The 22,254-nt window shown below is 46.1% G+C and overlaps 1 protein-coding gene across 3 annotated transcripts in view; it reads left to right on the top strand.

Annotated features, from left to right (window-relative positions):
* Nucleotides 1-22,254, top strand: part of RABEP1 (rabaptin, RAB GTPase binding effector protein 1) — a 1,480,178-nt gene that overhangs the window by 1,054,859 nt on the left and 403,065 nt on the right. For all 3 annotated transcript variants that reach the window (XM_069614603.1, XM_069614604.1, XM_069614605.1), the window contains exon 13: nucleotides 9,295-9,435. In XM_069614603.1, the coding sequence (XP_069470704.1) occupies nucleotides 9,295-9,435 (141 nt within the window). The remainder of the gene's footprint in view (nucleotides 1-9,294; nucleotides 9,436-22,254) is intronic.

The raw sequence follows: 22,254 nt of genomic DNA, 5'->3' as shown, positions 1-22,254 counted from the left end.
GGGTCACAGTTCAACACCAACGCGGGCCGGGTACGTCCCTCGGTAGAGAGGGCACCGTCAATACCCCTTCTAATTGATATTGATATTTTATTTGTATTGCGCTCGTACACAAGTGTTTCAGAGCGCAACGAGGCAAGGGAGGGGAACAAGGGAGAACAAAAACAACAATCTTACTAGCCCCAGTGACATTGAGACCGTGCAAGTGCATGGGAGACGAAGAGGGGTAAGTGCAAGGGAGGGAGGGAGACGTGGAAAGTGCTGAACTAAATAAGAAAAGGTAAATAAAGCATGAATAAATAACAGCAACAAGTGGTGGAAAGTGCTGGGAATAAGGCATCAGACAGGGTGCGTCTGAATAAGTGCAGAAAAAGGGAAGTAGGGGTTGTAGGGTTACAGATATAGACCCCTGTGCAAGAGATTGCCCTGAGGCAGTGCGGGTGGGTGGCAAGGTGAGCAGGTACCAGGGCCCTAAAGACAGAGGGAGACCAGGTGCACGATGCCGAGACAGAACAGATCAACAGGGGAGAGGAAGAGAGAAGGCAGAAGCAAAGAGGAAGGTCTTGAGGTGCTTCCGGAACCGGAGATGGTTCTCCTCAAGTTTCAGAGTGGCAGGGAGGCTGTCCCAGAGGGAGGCCCCAGCCGAAGACGGAGACCTGCCCCCAGCTCGTTTCTTTGAAAAATGACCAACCCGGAGGAGAAATAGGAGCAAAGGCCTCGGGGAAGGAAGGTTTTTATGGAGGGACAGCTGAAGGTATTTTGGTTCCAGGTCCCAGAAAGCCTTGTGGACAATGCAAATGGTCTTGAATTTAATCTTTGCATCCACTGGGAGCCAGTGAAGCGATTTCAGGGCTGGAGAGATACGATCCTAGGACTTGAGGCCAAGGACAAGTCTCTCAGTCCTGTTCTGGATAAGTTGCAGAGGTCAGAGAGTTGAAGCAGGTAGATTTAGAAAGAGGCTGTTGCAATACTCCAACCTTGAGCGAACCAGTGCTCGAGTGACAGTGAGCTTCTCGAGGAAGGAGAGGAAAGACAGAGTACCTCTGAGGAGGTGCAGTAGGAAGTCTGACTTTTTTGAGACATCAGAGATTTGGGCAGAGAAGGAAAGCGTGGAGTCAAAGATTACCCTGAGGTTCTTAGCCTCGCAGGTGGGGGTAGGAGGAGGGGCAGGGGAGGCCGGCCAGAGAGTGACCGGAAAGGAGGGTGAAGGTGTGCCGATGAGGAGGATCTCATTCTTGCTGACATTCAGGCAGAGATCGTTGATGGCACACCAGTCCTGAATGGTGGATAGGCAGTCAGAGATGAGAGAAGGAGAAGCGGTGACTCAGGGAAGCCTGAAAATGAGTTGCGCATCATCAGCACAGCACTGGAAATTTGAGCAGAAAATGGAATTTTGTGGTGGGCGAGAGTTGTCAGGTGTTGGTTAAAGAGCCAGGGTGAAAGGTTGGACCCGTGGGGAACACCGCAGGTAGAGAGGGAGATAGAGGAAAGGAAGGACCCAAATTGGACCAGGGAGGGTCGATCAGAGAGGAAAGAGGTCAGCCAGGCCAGAGCCTGATCGGTGATGTCCAGGTTGTCACGGAGACGGTTGATCAGGATGGAATCGTTGACCCTGTCAAAGGCAGAAGATAGATCAAGTAGGATGAGGACAGAGGGGATAGTAGAGTCAAGATTGGAGAGCAAATCTTCACGGATGTTCAGGAGAGCAGTTTCTGTGCTTCTGGCAGCTCTAAAGCCTTACTGGTGGTCGTGGAGACAGCCAACAGAATCAGAGTGGAGGTTAAGCTGAGAGATGGCCAGCTTTTCCAGGAGTTTGCCCAGGAAAGGAGTAATGGAAATTGGGCAATAGTTAGCTGGGCAAGAAGGATCAGATGTGGGTTTCTTGAGAAGGGGATGCACAAGAGTGCTTTAGAGGGGCGGGGAAGGCTCCTGAAGTAAAGGAGAGGTTCCAGAAATCGACCAAGGCCGGAGTGAGGGTGTCAATGTGGTCCTTTATGGTTTTAGAAGAACAGGGATGAACCTGTTTTGATGAGACTTTCATAGATCAGACTTGTCTAGCGACCTTGTCAGGGGAGAAAAGAGGAAAGAAGGAGAAAGAGGGTAGAGGGGTGGCTGAAGGAGGGTCTGAGTTCACAGAAGGAGGGCCTGATTCACAGAAGGAGGGCAGAGAGGAGGGGGAGGGGAGGAGAGGGTGGACAGGATGTCCTGGGTTTTAGAGATGAAGTGAGAGGCAAGGGCCATGCAAAGGGCCTGGGAGGCGAAAGGAAGGGTAGAGACTGCAGCAGGGTTGGCCAGCTCCTTGCAGATTTTAAAGAGTTTGGCCAAGTTGTTAGAAGCCGCAGAGACACAGACTTCAATGTGGACTCTCTTCTTATTGTGGACAGAGTCGATATTGCCGTTGGAGCAAGCGACAGGGCAGTTTGTCAGAGGATGAGCAAGAAGCCCTCCATTTCCTCTCAGCCGCCCTACACTTACGTTTAAGTGTAGCTAGGTTAGAGTCATACCAAGAATTGCATTTGGCTTTGGGCTTCAAATGGATCCTTATGACCAGGGCAAGAGCCTCAAGAGCTTTGGAAATAGAACAGTAGAGAATAGGCAGGGCTATGTTCGGATGCGAGTCAGCCAGAGGTGGGGGGGTGAGGAGTGGAGTTTTCAGCAAAAGCCTCTAATGACACACGCTTGATGGGCCGGATGTCCGAGAAGGTAGGTGGCAGTGTTGGGGTAGACTTGGCCTGGGGGCAGAGAGGGAGTGATGAGACAAGAGGAGGGAATGATTGCTCCAGGAGGGAGGAGTGGTCTGAGGGGTGAAGAGGGGGAGGTCAGAGGAGACATTGAGTGTGTGCCCTGCAGAGTGAATCGGGCCAGAGTGGAGGATAGAAAGGGAGAGGGAGTCACAGAGGTCATGAAAGAGTGCAGAGAAGGAACAAGGAGTGTCAAGATGGATATTGAGGTTACCAAGAAGGAGGAGTTCAGTGGTTGAGGCCAGGAGGGAGCAGGAGGAGAGGTCCGCCCACTCAGAGAAAAGATGTGATCTGATCAGGTGGTCGGTAGATAGTGGTCGGTAGAGAGAGCCTGAAGACAAGGCATTCAAAAGAGGAGTAAGTCTGCGTGGGAATGATGGAAGCTGGAATCCACTCAGGAAAGATGAGGGCTGCACCCCGTCCGGACCAGGTGGATCTGGGTGCGGAGGGGATCTTGTAGCAATCAGGGAGGAGAGTGTCAAAGCTAGTGACAAAGCTGGCCGTAAACCATGTCTCGGTGAGACCAAGGACATCGAGGTTAAGTTCTTCCAGGGATTGGCAGATGTCAGAGGAGTGTTTGACAGCAGAGCGAGAGTTGAGAGTGGCTAGATGAAGGAGGTTGCCAGCTTTAAAGACCTTCCAGGGAGGGTTACAAATCAGAGGTATGCCCTGCGGAGGTGAAGGAGCCTGAGGTGGGGCACAGGAGGGGGGAGAGGAGGGGGGAGAGGAGGGGACAGCCGGAGTTGAAAGTAAATTGATGAAGCAAAGGAAACGCCTGTCAAAGAGGAGGAGATTGGCCTGAGGGTCTTGGACCATGACGGTGCCATTAAGGTAGACATTTATGAAGACTTTAGAGGAGTCGAAGGGAGCCGTGAGTGCTTCCGATCGGGTGTCACCATTAATGGGAGAGGAGGAGACAGGACAGAGCACAGAGATCATATGAAGAGTCCATATATCTTGTGATGGAACAACAAAGAGGATGTCAGTGAGTGTCTGTCTAGCAGAAGCGCTGGAATAAGTGTCAGCCATAGGGAGACCAGGGTTGGATGCCAAGATATCCTTTTTGAAGTTCTTCCTACCAGACTTAGTGAGACAGGAAGGATTGTCAGTGGAGACGCAGTTGGAAAAGATAGGAGAAACAGAAAGCGCCATAGGAGTGGTAGTGTGAAAAGGAGGGAGAAAGGATGGGGGGAGGTAAGAGTGGGACAAAGAGATCGGTGAGGTCACTGGGCCAGCAAGTTACAGAAAAGCAACAATTACAAGCAAAGTGCAGAGCAGCTTAGCAGCGTACTGCAAGATTTGACTTTTAAAACAAAAGCAAAAAGAGCAAGATTTGACTTTTAAAACAAAAGCAAAAACAGCAAGGTTTGACTTTTAAAGCAAAAACAGCAAGATTTGACTTTTAAAACAAAAGCAAAAACAGCAAGGTTTGACTCTCAAAACAAAAGCAAAAACAGCAAGAAGTGAGTTTACAATTGGGAGAGCAAGCAAGCAAAGGGTCAAAAACGCAATGCAATTCAGATTGTGAACATGGGAGAAACAAGTAGAGGGAGAGTGAAAGTCAAAGGGAGAGGGAGTCCAGAAAGGAAGGGAACTAACCCATGTTTGGGGAGGTGTGAATGTCAAGGCAGTCCAGATTTCTTAGAAGGGTGTGGTGGCAACATTATTGAAAGGTCTGGTGCCAGGGTGCAGAAGGGACCCCAAATAGCAGAGAGAGAGCAGACGGGGGCCTTTGTTGTGGGCCTTCGTAGGAAAGGTCTGGTGCCAGGGTGCAGAAGGGACCCCAAATAGTAGAGAGAGAGCAGACGGGGGCCTTTGTTGTTGGCCTTCGTAGGACTGGCCGGCTCCCGCCTCCCGGTTGATCTGATTGGCCTATCAAGGCCAGGCAACCAATGGGAGGAGGGAGAGGTGCAAGGCAATGCCACTCAATGAACAAAAAGCAGTGCAGCCATCTTTGAAGGGCCGTAAAAACAATAAGGTGAATGCAGAAATCTTCACCAGGATATTCAATCATGACATTTCAATCATGAAATTCTACCCAGGCGACAGGATCACAGTCAGAACCATCATGCAACTGTTATGCACCATGTCGTCCTGCATTTCCCTAATACAGCATTGCAGGTTACAAATGAGACCGCTACAAGGATTCCTAGCGGATTGGTGGTCCCAGCTAACGGGAAACATGAAAAGACAAGTTGACAGTAACAAAGTCGCTCACGGACAGCATGCGGGGGTGGGTCATGCCATCTCACATCACCAAAGGAGTCCCATTCAGGAATCTTCCCTTTCAAGAAACCCTGATAATGATACCTCACTAAAAGGAGGGGGCATGCACGCAAACCAGTTATCAGTAAAGAGCCTTTAGTCCCCGACGAGACACAACTCCAAAACAACATACTGAAGCTGAAAGCAGTAGCACATTGCCTTCACTCATTCCAACCGGTACTCAAAGACAGTGGTACGAGTGCTGTATAAAAGCAGGGCTTTGGGGACTGGAACTTCAGAAGTCGCCACAGGACCTGAGAATCTGATGAAGGAGAAGCTGAGCCGACCTGCTACGACGACACCACCGGTGGAGCCCTGCGGAACCGACTCACCACTTCCCGACGACAGAGAAGATCAGAACCAGTTTCCTTTCTTTTCCGCGCATCCCAGGACGTCTCGTGGTCGAATTGCCCGTGCCAAGCACCCCGGCAACCGAATAGCCACTTACCGCAGGACCGCGAATAAAAGGACTGCTCCTTTTACCTGAGAACTCTGCGGCTGGTTTCTTCCCTGGCAGTGCAACGGACTCCTGTCTTCCTCCCCGACGAGATCCTCTCTTCCCCCAGACGAAGCACCGACTTGCATCCGCTGCCAGGAACAACTGCCCCCGCTGGAGTGTTCTCACCACTTTAAGGTACCGTGTCCGCCAGGCCTCCCTTTCTAAAGATTGCTACAAGGTAATAATAATCCCTTAACCTTCTGGACTGGGCTGGCCGCCTTGACCATCTAACTGGTCCCTTTCTCTAGTCCATCTGTTTGATTCTTTTCAAGACTTTTTGTGCACTTCAACCGTGTGACCTTGGACAAATTTCGTTCTGATCCTCTTAAAGTGGATCCGGCCTTCTGAACTCTAATTTCACGGTTTTACTTTGCCTTCCTTCACGGTTTTACTTTGCCTTCCTCTCTTGTTGTGTTCTTGTGAAAGTGTTGGGATCTGTTTCAAATTATACTCTGCTTTTCTCTCCCTTTTTAAAACGAATTATTAGAGTGCCATCTGCGTTTAGCGCTCACCGCTGTCTGAAAATAAGTGGGGCTTTACTTAAGAATTGTCTAATTCTTTTAAGGGAGTGTAAATCTTTTAGTGACCGTGTTTTTGAACTTCTTAACATTAGTGCCTGTGTGTTTTACTAGATGTGGTTTTAAATAAATAATTATATCTCTTTTACACCAAGCCCTGGTCAGTGTTTACTTGTTCTACTATGTTCTTTTGACATTTTGTGAATACTCTGTATACTGCCTAACTCTTCTTGAGTGAAGTCCGACTGCTCAGCCACAGCTACCAAGTGAATCTGTGTGGTGCAGACTGCTACCAAGTGGGTTTACTGCAAAACACCTGTAGTCTTAAATTTTTTGCAGTGGTCCCAGAGGGAACTGCACAGGTTTCTGCCTAACACTGGGCAATTGAAAATAACATGCATCTACAAGTATTTCACCTTTCTTGTAGATCAACTGAGCAGAGCAAGCAACCAGTCACACGAATGGGAGCTGGTGGACAGGAAGCTCCTACAAATGTTCAAGAAGTGGGGAACACGGACCATTGGCTTGTTTGCCATGTGGAACAAACAAGAAATGCCCGCTGTTCATGAGCAGATATCCGCATCAACGTTTGCTAGGCGAGGCGTTCGCAATGTTATGGGAAGGAATCGTCGCCTATGTGTTCCCTCAAACGCCAGTCATACGCAAGGTCCTGAAATGATTGTGACATACAAGTACACAGTCATTCTCATAGCACCAACATTGGCGAGAAAACCGTGGTTCTCAGAGCTTGCCCACCTGTCCCAGGACCGTCCAATCCCTCTGGATCAAGACCCCGAACTGCTGACCATGTGCAACCAGCAGGTGCAACACCACAACCCAGGGGTACTCAACTTAAAGGTCTGGCTCCTGACTTCAACTGGTTCAGACAAGTCCCCCTCACGCAGGAATGGTGAAACATCATAAAGGCTGCCAGGGCAGAGTCTACAAACAAGTCCTATGTATACAAGTGGAATTGGTTTTGCACTTGGTGTATTCAACAACAATTGGATCTGTTAGGTGTGGGACCTCACCAAATCCTAACATACCTGTTAAAATTGGCAAAAGATGGTTTATCTCACTCGTCCATTAAAGTACTTTGGGCGGCAATTTCTAGATACACCGGAAAGCAAGGGAAAGCTCCCATTTTTGGAGCACACATTGTAAAACGCTTCATGAGAGGCCTATTCCACTACTATCCGCACACAGAAAGTGGCATCTCAGTGGAGCTTAAACACTGTGCTGTCAGCCCTAATGAAACCTCAGTTCGAACCTACGGTGACTACAGACATAAAGTTTGTGTCCTGGAAGACTGCCTTTCTAGTAGCAATCACGTTTTTCAGACGGTGTCAGAAATACATGCACTATCTGTTAAACCTCCATATCTATGGTTTGAAAAGAACAAGGTCATCTTAAAAACAAACCCTAAGTTCGTTCCCAAGGTGTTGTCCAACTTCCACCTGCAGACTGAAGTAACCCTACCGGTTTTCTTTGTACATCTGTCCACACCAGCTGAACAAGCTTTACATTCGCTAGACCTTCGAAGGGTTGTGAAGTTCTACATAGACAGAGCCAAGAGCTTTCGACAAACATCTCAACTAATTGTGTGTTTCGACCCCACTAACAAAAGTCGACCCATTTCAAAGAAAGGTTTTGCCAGATGAGTCTCCACTGTAATTTCGATGGTGTACTCCCAGGCCAATCGACCGTAACAAGAACCGGTTCATGCTCTTTCCACTAGGGCAGTGGGGTCTTTGGCAGCGCTATGGGCAGGGGTTTCCCTGTCGGACATATGCTGCACGGCAACCTGGGCAATTCCACAGCACCCACGTTAAGCATCACAGCCTGGAGGGACAAGGAGAGGTTGAAGCAAGGGTCGGAAGAGCGGACCTACAACGCTTGTTTCAATATGGTATGCCTTCTCCATTTACACTTATTACAAAATGTTAACTGCTGTGCAATCTATTCAAAGCATGTGAATCCATGAAAGGTCCAATGCTGGAGAAGGAGTATGTTTACCTGTAACTCCTGTTCTCCAGCATTGGTATCTTTCATGGATTCCCATGCGCCCACCTACTACCCCAAAGGAGGCAAGGCTACATTGCGCCAACTCTCATCTCTCTGTGGTTAGAATCTGAAGATGGCCTCCTGGGTGGGGGTTGTCACTCAACGTCCCATTAGCTGAAGCAGAATGCACCCCAAAAGGACATGGATGGGCTACTAAAGTGAGTTTAAAAGGAGGATTCCCAGCCTGTCGGTGTCGAATATTCAAAGCATGTGAATCAATGAAAGATACCAATTTTGGTGAACAGGAGTTACAGGTAAGCAACATACTCCTTCCCTGCCGTCCAAGGAGGCAAATGACCAGGAGCAGGTAATGCCAGGATTGAAGGCACTGAACAGAGATGAGAGAAATCTGGATGGAAGCCAAAGAGCACTGGAGTGAGAGCCTAGTGACTACACACAAGACAGAGGTAGGCACAGGATGGTGGCTGGCAGGCAAGGAAGAGGAAAAAGAGCACCAACGGGAACAACCGAGTCAGGAATCTAAGAGTAGTGGTGGCATGCAGGCAGAGGGGAAAAGGTAAACAGAGGGGAAAAAACTTAAACTGCCACACAGCATCAAGGCATCGAACCAGTGGCTTACCAGGCAGTTGTGACACAACAGGACTTTTCAGTGGAGGATAGCAATGCTAGCCAGTGCTTCCTGCCGATGTGGAAGCAGAGGTTCGCCATCTTGGTGGGTACATACGCCACAGAGACCATTCAGGGGAAGTATCAGGTCAGCACTTCACACTATTGACACTTATGTTATCTGTGTCCTATATGTCTCTGATCGTGAAATGGTTAACTGTGAAAAGTTTGATGAAAGTTTCTCCCCCATTATTAGGCATTCACCTGGTGTAATGATCATGAACCAATCTGGAGAGACCTGCTTTATCCATCTTCTTGACCAAAAGATTATTGGTTTTGCTTCAGACAATATTTACCAAATATAAGAAACTCTAGCCTAGCAAGTACTAACATGTTCCTATTCTGCTGATTTATGCCAATACTCTTTTTCCCCCTACTCTTGTTATCATTGTGATATATTTGCATAATACCTGTGTCATTGAAGCTGTCTGTTATAAGATTGCACCGTCATTTATTAACATTGTCACATTATGCTTTACCATGATGTTTCTATGCACATTTTTAATACAAAGATTAAATAAAATTTTGCCTTTTTTAGCCATGCCTTAACCACTGTTCACTTATTTTTTCCCATGCATTAAAGGCTGTACTCATGCAGTCCAGGGAACAGGTTTCTGAAGAACTAATACGATTACAAAAAGATAACGAAAGTCTTCAGGGAAAGCATAGCTTGCATATCTCATTGCAACAAGAAGAAAACTTCATCTTGCCCGAATCCATTGAGGTAATACTTTTCTTAACTCTATTTCAAATAGTATAAAAGCATAATGGTGCTAATTACATAAGCAGTTATTTTCACAGTTAAAATAATTATTATGCAAAAACGTTTTATCTGAAACTGATTTAAATGCTGAAAGTGACTGCTATTGTACAATATCTCAGCAATAGAAAACCAGCTAAGCACATTTGTTTTGTCTTTACCTCTTTAGGCAAGATGGAATGGCATTAATAGTTTGTTTAAGTTAAAATGTTATTGTTTAAAGTGTGGACCTAGCACAAGCAGAGTGCTTGTACAGAGTGTGGGGAACTAGCATTTGGGCTGGCATCTTTTTACAGTAGTGCAGTACCATGAGTTGAGGTCTGTGGGTCGGTATGTGCGTCTACTGGAGTTAAGTCCTTGATCAGGTGTTGTTGAAAGAGCCATGTTTTAATTCATAGTACATGGGCACCATGGATAGTCACACCGGTACAGGTCTTCCCCTGCGCACATGCCCCTGGATCCATCCCCCAGACCTTATCTTTGCCTCGATTGGAAGAGGAGCTTTCTGCAGAGTTTCAGCTGCGATCTCTTTTCTTTTTGGGCGTTTGCCCTTTACATTTATTTAATTTTTGACATTCAGTGCTCCATGCCATGCATGCAAGGTTTAAAGCCCTGCCTCTCTTGCAAGCAGTCCTTCTCCACCTTTGACCTACACATTATTTGTCTTGTATCTCTGGGACCACATCACTCTTGGAACTTCTGTTCCTCATGCAACATGCTTTTCTTCAGCTCTCCTTTCTCCAGACTCACTGTAGGAAGATATCCTTAAGCACCCAGTTCCAGCATTTCAGTGACTTCTTAGATACTTCTTAGATCAGAAAGTTAAGTCCTCTCATTTTCTTTTCTCACAAGCTCCCCCAGGGTTCTTTTGTTGACTGATATTTTGCACGAGAGGGAGCTTCGTGCTACTGTGGAAACCAGTACCACACATCGGCTGTGTCTCTTCCCTAAACAATCCACTAAATCAGAGGTGCCCCCCCGGGCCTGTTCCTGAAGAGGTATTGAAGATTCCCCTCTTGGAATCTAATACAGATTGTAGAAAGGGGTCCTAACACCCCCCGCACCAATCCGAGATTCCGGCACAGCCTAAAATTGGTTATACATTTCTTTAGTATTTATTTTATTTATAAAGCGCACCAGGCCCAAGGGCAACCGGGCGCATCTCTTGGTTACAGGCATAATAAAAGCAAGGTCAAGGCATTATATATACAAACAAATATATAAACATATGACTTAAATATACAGATATATACAAGTGATGCAGTGAATATGCAGGTGCAGGAAAGGCAAGTTTAAGGCAGTGGGCATTCGATGCAGTAGCTACTGACTCTAAGGTAGAGTCAAGGTAGGTCGTAGGTGGACAGCCAGGCTTTGGCTTTGCGTTTGAAAAGTGGGAATGAGGGTTCAGCTCTCAGGGGGTTAGGTAGCGAGTTCCATAGCTTGGCTCCTAAGACTGGGAAGCTACATCCACCGGATCTTTGTAGGTTGAAACGTGGGATATCAAGGCAGTTAGTTTGGGCACTTCTGAGTGGTCTGGAGGTGGTGTGTCGAGAAAATCTGCAGGCTAAGTTGCTGGGGGCTTGGTTAGCGAGGCTTTTGTGTGTTATCGCCAATGCTTTAAGAGAAACTCTTTGGGAGACTGAAAGCCAATGGAGGTTCCGTCTGGAATCTGAGATGTGCAGGTTCCTAGGGAGGTTGAGGGCCCCTCTAATTGCATTGTTTTGGATGATTTGGAGCTTTTTTAGATTGCATTGGTTGGCACCCAGATAAAGTGTGTTACAGTAATCAATTTTGGAGAGGACCAGAGTCCTGGCAAGTGTGGTACAGTTGGCTGGTGAGAGGAAGGGGTGGCATGCTGTGATGAGCTTACATGTGTAAGCTGCTGCATTAGTTTGTCTGGACAGAGAGAGTGTGGAGTCAATGTAGATGGCAAGTGTTTTGGTGTCTTTAGCAACTTTGATAGTGTTGCCATCAATAGTGAAGGATTTAAACGCTGGGTCAAGTTTACTTAGTATTTGGTGTGAGCCAAGGATGAGAAGCTCAGTCTTTTCGTCGTTTAAGCACAATTCATGCTGAGCCATTCAGGCCTGGATGACTTGGTAAATGGCATTGATGGCTAGGGAGTTAATTGTGTGGTCTCCTGTGATGTGGTTGAGTATTTGGGTATCGTCAGCGTAGTTAGTATACGTGACGCCCAATAGATCCAAGATGTCAGAGAGGTTTTGTGAAAACATTGTAGAGTGTTGGGGAAACACATGATCCTTGAGGGACTCCACAAGTGACAGGAAAGGGTGCAGCGGTGGCAGTGGGGGAGAAGACAATCATAGATCTATTGTCAAGGAATGAGGTAATCCAGGCAGTAGCTTTGTCCGAGAAGTGGGCAGCAGTTTTCAGGTGACGGCATAGGATTTGGTGGTTTACTAAATCAAAAGCCGCAGAGAGATCTAGAAGGAGTAATAGGGCAAGTTTGCCCTTGTCCTTTAAGTCCTCCATCTGGGTTTTGAGGTCCAGAAGGGCTGTTTCGGTGCCATAGCGTGGTCGGAAGCCAGATTGCCTTAGTCCTAAAAGATCATTGGTTTCCAGGTACTCTTGGATCTGGAGGTATGCTGCACGATCAAGGATTTTGAGAAGAAAAGGGACCGTGGTGATCGGCCGGTAGTTAGTGGGTATGTTGGCATCCAAGGTGGGTTTTTTAGGAGTGGAATGACCCAAGCATCCTTGAGGTTGTTAAGGACGATCCCAGAACTGAATGACAAGTTTATAAGGGTAGTGATGAAGGGGGCTAAGTTATGTGAGGCCTCCTTAATGATAGTAGCAAGGCAGAGGTCCCCCTGACAGTTGGAAGGTTTGAGGGTGTTGATGATGTGTTCAACTTCCAAGATGGAGAGAGGTGAAAAGCAAAATGGTTGCAAGGATTCAGTGTTAGTTTGGGGGTTCTCCTTGGTAGTGTTGTATGAACGATTAGACTGCAGGCTGTTTTTTTTCTCATTAATTTTATTTTGGAGGGTAGCAATCTTGCCCAGGAGGGCCTTTTGAATGTTGGCACACCAGATACTGTCTTTGGGACATGTGTCTGGTGGAGTGGCTGGAGATTCTAGTTCCTTAAGGATTTTGAAAAGCTCCTTGGTGTTAGATTGGGCTAGTTCGATACGTTTATTATAGGACTCTTTTTTTGGCAGAGAGTATAGCTTCTTTGTAATTTAGAGACACTAGAGCAACACTTGCTTTGTTAGCTTCCGTGGGGTGACTCTTCCAACGTCATTCAAGGATCCTTTTTTCCTTGCGAAGGGCTCTCAGCTGATGGGTGAAACAGGAATTGAGGTGGGCCCGAAGTTTAGGTTTCCGTAGCTTGGATGGTGCAATGAGATCAAGCGCTTTTAGCATGGTCTGATTGTAAATGTCTACCAAGACCGTGGAGCAAGAGGGGGAGAGATCATTGAGGACAGGAAGGATGAGAGGAAGTAGTTTAGCACATGTTATATTACGCTTATTTCTAGTGGTAGTAGCTGGCGCAATGTTAGTGATGGTGGGGATGATTTTAGTTGGAATGCTGAAGGTGATAAGGCGGTGGTCGGTCCACGTGCAAGCTAGGTTAGAGTTGATAGTGGTGTCGCAGTTTAAGTCGGCTAACCAATCTAGGGTCCTGCCCTTGGAGTGAGTAGGGGAAGTAACACGTTGGGTGAAGCCTAGGTTAGATAATTGTTGATTTCGAGGGCTGGGGCATCGTTGGGGTCAAGGTAGCCTAGGTTGAAGTCACCTAGAATTATAATTTGGGACTTGGACTTAGTATTGTCAGTGAGGACAAGAGATAAGTCTTCGGCGAAGGTGGAAACTGGGCCAGGAGGTCTGTATATAATGTGTAATGTGACAGTCTGGTTAGGAGAGAGTTAGATTGGCTGTAAGTAGTTCATCTGAAGTGATTTGGCAGCGAGCAGCGGATAAGCAGAGATTAATTGAGGTTTTGTGGATGATAGCCACGCCACCTCCTTTGGATTGATCAATGTTGCGATCACTTCTGATGATGGTATAGCCATCGTGGATGGCTAGTGATAGAAGGGGTCCTGAAGCAGCATGAAGTCATGTTTCAGTAATGGCTATCATGTCTAGGTCGTGAGTTACAATGAAATCAGCCATATCAAGGGCATGGGCCGTAAGTGATCTGGTGTTGACCAGGGTAGCCTTGATGCAAGTTGGGGTGCTTGGGGTAGAGGGGGTGTCCGGCGTAGGAATTATAGCAATGGGTGTGGTTACGGGTTGTTGGTCCCAGGCTGCAGGCTTAGTAAGTGATGGTTTGGCTGGTCGGTTAGTGCTGGAAAGGTGGTGGGAGGTATGAGGGAGTCTTGACCCTAGTCTGGAGTTTCTCATAGATACTGTGCAGGGTTGATTAGGTGTCGGCTTAGTGGCGAAATGTTGTAGCCAAAGAAGTGGGTGGTTGAGGTAGGGGTTGGCAGCTGGGGGGTTGAGCGTGGTAGGCCATAACGATGTGAGGCTGCTGTGTGAGACACGAGGTGATGCTAGTACTGTGCAGATGAGAGATGGAGTGCATGTTGAGAGCAGGATGTGTCGGTAGAGAGGCTGTGGTAGTAGAATTAGCACAACGTAGATGTAGTTCAAATAATGCCAGTAGTTGAACTAAAAAGTGGAGTCCACGTTGGAGGCATGTGAGAGTGGGACTCTGGGCAAGCATAGCAACAAGTGAGTATGCTGATTAGGGTCAAACAATATATGACAAAAGGCACGAGATTGGGTAACAGCTAATGGTAGTCAAAAGCTGTTTATCAAGTAGAGTGGGCACCCAGGAGGTGGCAGATGAGGATGAGGCTAAGTTCTAAGGGCTAATTGGATTCCAAAGGCTACCTGGAGCAACAAAAACAGCAATGCTTCAGGGCATGGGTACACATGAGAGGGCTGCATACAAGCAGAATCAACAGTGCCGTAGGCATAAATGCACGTGGAGCAGCTGCATACAGAATAAATCAGCAGTACAGCAGGGCTCTGTGAGAGGGCTGCGTGCAAGCAGAATCAGCAATACGTGCAAGCAGAATCAGCAACACACGTGGAGCAGCTGTAAGCAAAATAAATCAACAATACGGCTGGGCGTGAAACACATGAGGAGGATTATACAAAAGCCATATGAACAGATCGGTATGCCGAGAACACAACTTATTACTAAGTCTGGGTGTGTAAAGAGACAGTATATTTGGTATAGGAGTAAGCGAGGATTTAAAAGCAGATGGCTAACAGTGAGCGCAGTGAGCAGGTGCAGCTAATCCGTGTGAGGACAGGGCGTTTACGCCGCAGGACAGGATGATTTCAATTCGTGACGAGAGGCAATGTTTTGCAGGATCGCAGTTTAAGAGACGGTGATTCCGCTCTCACATTAGGACTAAACAAAGTTGTGCAGTAAAAGCTACTGACAAATGGATCATTAAACACGGGTGATACATGCAGCTGATGATGTGTCCAGAAATCAAAAGGAACATCCAAACATGATAAGTAGATAGGTGGGTGTAATGCAGTGTGCAGGCAATTCAAAGAACGTGCAAAGTCTTAGTTTTGAAGGCAGCAGGTCGTTGTAGGCCGGTCAGTACCTCAGACACGTAGAGCTTGAAGTAGTCAGAGAGGTAGGGAGAAAAACGGGCAGAGAGTTTGGGCGAACGGCGAGGAAGGCTGGGGACAGGGAGCCTTTGTGAGTTGTGCCTTTGTGGAGAGGGCCGGCTCTCGCCTTCCGGTTTGGATTGGCTGACAATAACAGGGCAGCAGCCAATCCGCCAACACAAAGGGCAGCATCACTAGGTAAACAGTACTGGTAGTGGTAGAATCCGTCAGGCGGCCATCTTGGAATGGTGGAAACCTCGTGGCAGCTAGTGGAGGTTCATTTTGCTGATCAAAGGTTGCTGGTAGTATGCAGACAGTAGGCTTGTAGTAAGGCTACTGTGGTATTAGGGCAAAATTAACGCCCGTGATTCTGGCATCGCAGAATTACTTTTTTCAGTGGAAGTGGCAGCACAATAAGCCTATTGGCCTACCTTGCAACAGGATTGTTGCTTCCATCGGGTCAGCGTGGTAGTTGCACTGCTCCTGCAGTGTTCGTCAGGGGAGCTCCTGCTCCTGCTCTATCCAGGGCAAAGTGAACAGTCAGGCTGGTCCAAGTGAATTATCCAAGTGAATTAGTTTGTGGTATTTGGTTTTATACTAGTTTTTGTTTAAATGAGGGGAGAGTTCCCTCCTAACCCACAAACACCCTCACATCTCTGTCCCCAGGCCGCCAAATGCCCTTTACACCCTTTACGCTCCTTACACCCAATACATATATTTTTTTTAACTTCCCCATGTAGTTATTTTTTTTTTATTTGCGTTATGGTTTACAAATTGAAAACTTTCACAATGTTCTATTTAATAACAACAATCAATGCACCAAATCAAGAAAACAATTGCATAACTATAAAAATCAATCAACAGTAAAACAGTACAGTAAGTGATTAGTTACAAACCAAACGTTTCCTAAAAACACAATTAGACTTAAAATACACGTAAAGAAACTCATAGATCCCTATAATTCTAATACAGTACAACAGTAAACGTTTATGCAATAATCATTAAACACTGCTCATATAGCATTCCAAAAGCTTAGTCAAAAACCTATAAAGAGCTAAGAGCAATGAAATACTATTGCCTTTCATCAATCAGGACCACAATGACAAGTCTTCCTGCACGTAATCAGCATGTATATAGGAACTAAAGTGCAATTGCCTTAAGGTGGTAGTCGCGGGACAGTTTAGTATTCAATGTAGTTATTTTGTCAAAGTGGATTACCACACGGTAATTCATTTCGACAAAACAGTATACGCTAAAATTGATCAACAATGTGGCTGGACTCATGCTTTCTAGGTTCAGATTAAGGGAGCTTTCTGAGGTGCCGAGAACTAAAAGTAGGTTGGCGCACAAGTAAATTAATGCACCACTTTTGCATATGTGCAGGAGCACCCATCAGATATACCTGTTTCACGCACTCCCTAAAGGAACCTCCCTGTTTGGCTTAAAAAACGGGTGAGTTCAAAAAAGTCAATGGGTCGAAGGCATCACCATTTTGGGTTAGTGGATGAGGTAAACACTAAAGCGCACATTACAATGGCTCCAGTACCTTCAGCCGTAGTGTTAGATGAGTTTGTGATGGGCCCACAAGGGCCCTTGCCTTTCTTTTAGCCATTGCTGACCTAATTGGACTTGTATAACATGTAACATAAAGGTGAATTCAGTTTAATAACCTACCTGACCTAACATCACCCCAATAGTTTACTGGATTACCATTGCAACACACTTTGCATGTTTTCTATCAACCTTTCACTCTACAGGCTTCCAGAGCCTGCTCTTCCAGGGAGGACATGTGCCACATTCATACAGGCATTGCTTTCGGTGCCAACCAACATTGTGGGCATTTGCTGCTTTCATGCATGCACTGCCCCTGGGTCCATTACCTCTGTGTCCTAGATCCTCTCCTTGTTAGTAGAGAGTTTAATAACTCCTTAGGAAATCAGAGGCTATTTTTGATAGGTTCTTCACCCAGCCTCTCCTCTAAAGCTTCAGCACCAAGGGAATTCATCCCTCTACTTTCGATACTACAAGCCCAAGTTTTGCAGAAACTGCTGTGCGGAGACAGGAATGAGACCCTGAACACAGAGGAGACCCGTTTATGGTCTTTCCCCATCTCAACCAAAAGCCAAGGAGTCTGTCAAGTTCAAGAGGTCCAAATACAAGTAAGTCCTTTGTCCGTAATCCTATTCTGACCCTCACACTCTAAAATAACTCTATGTTGTAAAGGTTATTGTTTCTGGTCTTCTTAAAGTATTCAAAATGTTCTAAGTACAGCTTGAGTTCAAAATCCAACAAAATGTGTTCTTTACAAAGATCACGGTTCTAACTTCCTTCTCTAGATTCTTTGCCTAAAACAACCAGTTCAAAAAAGAATCACCAAGTTTCCAAGAGGATTTCTCTCTCCCCCAGAGCATTCAGGTTGTTTGAGGAAGGGGCTCCCTTCACCAAGGTTTCTCTTTACTTCCAGTCCCAAAGGTTCATTTCGGCCCAAGGACCTTTCCTTTCTTTTTAGCACTTCGTTCACATTTCACACTTCACCATGTTACTATCTTTCTTTAACTTCCTCTTCTTCTACTTCACAGTTCATATAAATATATATTGCTTTTCTTTCAGCGGTTCATACAATATTTCACACACACTTGTCTTCACCTGGTATACTCTCCTGCCAAGACTGTATATATGGAACACTTTTTTATCTTCATCTGGTATACATGTATACTCTCCTGCCAGGACTTTATATACACATAAATATAAATGCCCTGCTTTGTAATACCACACTGTGGGATACTCTTTCCCCCCCCTCCCGCTTTCCCCACTGTGGGTCTGGGTGTGGGCGGGTTCCCTGCAAACCTGATTACTTTAGCTACCAGAAGTCCTTGCAGCAGAATCATCACTGATTGTTAACATTTGCACTGGCTGTGAGCTGAAAGCAAAGACTGCTTCCCTGACGATGTGAAGAGCACAGAAACCGGCAGGAGAAGAACATCAGTGGCTGAGTAGGTTTACTGTGCAGGGAACCAGAGTGTGCCCCTCTTTCCTGTACTATGTGTGTGTGTGGGTGTGTGTATATATATATATATATATATATATATATGTGTGTGTGTGTGTGTGTGTATATATGTGTATATATTTATATATGAAACACTTAACTTGCCTTCACCTGGTATACTCTCCTGCCAGGACTTTTCTATATAAATACCTGCTTTTCTAGGTAGGACTTTATTGATCCGTGTGCAGTTTGTTTAACAAATACTTTCACTCGATTAATGACTTCCCATGCGCTTTCTTTTTGCGTTTTCATGAGATGGTATAATTTATTATACCATCCGGCTTCCCACTTATGTATATTACGTTCCTCATTAGTTACAAGCTTCCTCTTGCTTTCATTACTTTACTTTCGATTTGTTTCTAAGTAACAGCATCGGTGCGCCAGTAACCCTTTTACTTTCCCTGTGCTTGCTGGTTGCCATTAGCGCGGATTTGTCTTTGTCTGCTGTGTGCATATGAAAGTTCAGCCTTTCCTACTGTTCCTGTTTCCTCGGGGTGCGGTTCCTGCAGCATTTCCCTTCTTTGCGGTCAACCGCTGGCACCACCTTGTTTTCCCTCTGAAGTCGGTCAGGCTCCCTGCTGTCTGCCGCTGCGAGTCTTCCCTGCGCTTGGTTTTCAGCTGTGTTCCTGACGGGCAGGCAGACTCACATCTTCAACTTTCTGCATTCCTTCTCCTTCTCTTGACTCTCCTTCCCATCACCTGTCAGCTGGGTTGGGCTTGTATTTAAACTCCCTGGCCTAATTACCGCTGTCCCCAACAGCTAGACCGTTGCGTTTGATTCTCGTTCTTCAAAATCATCATTTCTCCTCTGTTCCTCCTCGTGTCAGTGACCATGGCCCACCTTTTGAATGGCAGTGAGGGGGTGACAGCTCGACTTCATTAGGAGTAATCTTTATTACTCCTGGTCTCTTACTCATGGCAGTGGCTGTGAATTTTTCACTTGAATGATATTGAGAAAGTGAACACTGAGCTACATTGGGAGTAATCTTTACTGCTCCTAATCTCGTCCTCATCTCAATAGTTTGTATTTGGTCCCGATTGGGATCTTGGGGGGACACTAAAGTGGATCTACTAAAATGTTGGCGAGGGATACAACACTATGCCAGGGGGCATCCCTGAAAGGGGGGGAGGGGGTATGTGGTTACCTCCAACCATGTCCCGTCATTTCCCTGAGGTGTACACCAACTCCCTCCCACCCGAAGTGGTCCTCCCTCATATAGCCTCCCCCAAGGACAGGTTCAGGTATCGGCTGCTGTCCCCTGGCCACATAAGAGGAAGCAGCCTCAGGGAAAGTAGTGAGTACATTGCTATACTCATCACACTGCCTATGTCAATTGATTATTATAATGACATCATAAAAATAGATATTGAAATTAAGTCAAGACTGATCTCTTGCTGTTTTGGAATTAATTTCTATTAATTTCTATTCAAACTGCCCTCTACACTTTTCTTAGTCTTTGCCTGACATGTTGTTGTTGTCTAGAAGTGTTAATTCACTTCTGCCAATCAGGCCTTGTTGAGTTCTCAGTGTATTACATGTTGTAGTCCATGGATTTTAGAACTTTGGTGCCCTTTGGGAGAGTAGCACAATTCCCATCAGGCAGTACAAAAGAAAACATGCATTCCTGGTTTGACACCATGTTTGCACATTGTGAAGCGCTAGAACTACAACTCCCAGTCAGTGCCTTTATGCTATCGTACACCACAGTCTGGTTTCTTGACTGGCTTTGGGCTTCTTCGCCCTATTTGCACTTTGGGCTTTGAGAGAACAACTTCCATGAGGCCCTTTCCTTCTGGAAAGCATTCTTCGCTGTGCTTCATATACTTTACTCTGGTTGTCTGCGTACCGTTCACTGTTCGCCTCCTTCACTTTGAGGCATAGTGTTGGTTGGGAAGTAACAGAACCACAATACCCACACAGCACTTCACTGTTGTCAGCATCTCATGTTAGTATGCAGACCATGGATGCTTAGCTCCTCTCTGCCAAAGCCCTCAGCTCCTTGCATCTCTTTCTGGTTAGTTTGCAGGCGCTTTCTTTCTCTTGTTTGCCAGCTATGCTACTGATCTTCTCTCAGCACATTGGTTGCTTCCAGCTCGGATTGTTTTCCTGCTCTCGGCCTCTAGTAATTCAATTTGGAAAGATCCTCTTTACCAGGCACCTTTGTCTATTGCTGCCAAACCTTTTCATCCCATGCTTCCGATTCCTGATGCATCATGATTCTCCTCTACCTCTGTGTGTTTATCACTGCAGTGACATATGGACCCTTGTGATGTGAGCTGGCAGCAGAGTCTTAAATCTTTCCCAACAGCAAAGACAGCTGGCAGCTGTTTTGACCCCGCTTGTAAAGTCACTTTGCCACACTGTGCTTATTCCTCTGCCACCATCTCAAGCCAGTGCTTACAGTTCCTATCCCTGCAGCAGACTCCTACTCCAGTTTTGTTCTGCATCATGATGAGAACCTTCCTGGTCTTCTGCCCCTTTGTTTCCATATTTGTCCAATGAGAGATGGGGATTTGCCATTGTAAACTTACTCATTGGATTTCATGAGTACCAAGGGTCATGGAATTACTATAGATCACCCTTTTGGAAGGAGTCCCTGAAAATGTGGGAGATGGCTCAAACAATAGCACTCACTATTAAGCATATGGAGGTGAACATACCAATGCCTCCTAAATAAAATTATTCCCACAGCTCAGCTGGCAGTGGTTGCAGTCGCAATATCTCAAATCAATGCCTCTGTGAGTGCCACGTCTATACCATCGAAAAAGAAGAAATGGATGCCTTTGGTAAAAAGAGACATACCAGAATAGTTCTGTTCACTTAAAGCCGACTAACTGACACCAGTTAAACTGCTTTTAATCTCCAGCTGTGGAGCAGCATCTGTGATTTTGCCACTGACCTATCCTCATCCCCATAACAACCAGAACAGTTTCAAGTTGGCCTTTTGGATGCCAATCAGGTTGCAATAGACAGTGTGAAATCTGCGTCCAACCAAGTGTACTTAGCATCTAGAAGTATGTGTGTTTGCCAAGGCATCGGGCGCTAGAGTTGGTTACAAAGTACTTAACTCAGTGACCTTGACATTCTTTGGCAGTGAACGGTTTACACTTGTTACATCCATGAGACTCTCTTTCCAGAGGGACAGCTATGGACTAGGTCTACCTAAATCACCATGGAGATATGTTTTATTAGTCCATAAAAGGGGTATTTATCCAGGTAAAACATTAATAACCTATGTCAAAGATCTCTGCAGCGATTTACAAGCATACTTCCCGCCGCTCACAGATACAGGGTGACGTTGGTCATTCTTAACAGGCTTTTCAAGGCTTTCAATCCAGGTCCCAGGATAGAAAAGGCAAACAGTGCAGAACTGGAAAGTGATAAAGAACCACCGCGGTTTTCTATTCTGCACCCTACGTCTCCATCCTCAGACCACAAACCAAAGGTTTTACTGGCTCAGTGTGCACTCCCTCTTCTTGAGGTCATGGGAGGAAAGCCACATTGCTGAGTCATCGCACAGAAGCTGTGAATGGTTTGTGTGGCATGTCTTCACCCCTATTATCCTTTCACTTCTTGAATCTTCTCCTGCTTTCCTGCAGCCACAAATATCACTCAAGCTGACCCACAAACTGCTCAAGCTAATACCAATGATTGCAATAGATATGGTCCCTCTAGCAATCAGTATGGTCTTTACTCCAATTTGCCAATGTCAAAAGAGCAATACGGCTCCTCAAACCAATCTGGACCTCCCAGAATTCAGTCTCCATCTGCCAGCAGAAAAAATTGGGCGTGTCACTCAAACCCAGCACTGCAATAAAGATTTTAAAAAAGACAGTTTACAGATTTCAATTTAGCTACCACATCATTGTTGTATATGATTTCTTGAGCCCTTTGGTCTCAGCACAGTGCTACCAGTCTTTTCTTAAAGAGAGGGAAGTGCTGCCCATTCATTTGAAGCTGGAGGGCATTCACATATGCCCTTAAGTGGGCAAATGTTTTCATTGATTTTACAGTCTAAAAAGGGGACTCGCCCTATCTGCATTTTTTGGTTGGCGTGACCAAGTCCACCTACATTCTAACTCGCTGTATCTTTCTCATCACCTTCTTTTGGAGTACATTACATAGCTTACCTGCCACT

This window comes from Ambystoma mexicanum, chromosome 9 (genome assembly GCF_040938575.1).
Source record: "Ambystoma mexicanum isolate Mex_15411 chromosome 9, UKY_AmexF1_1, whole genome shotgun sequence".
NCBI lineage: Eukaryota > Metazoa > Chordata > Amphibia > Caudata > Ambystomatidae > Ambystoma > Ambystoma mexicanum.
Note: the sequence above shows the minus strand (reverse complement) of the source record. Positions and strands in the feature narration are given on the sequence as shown.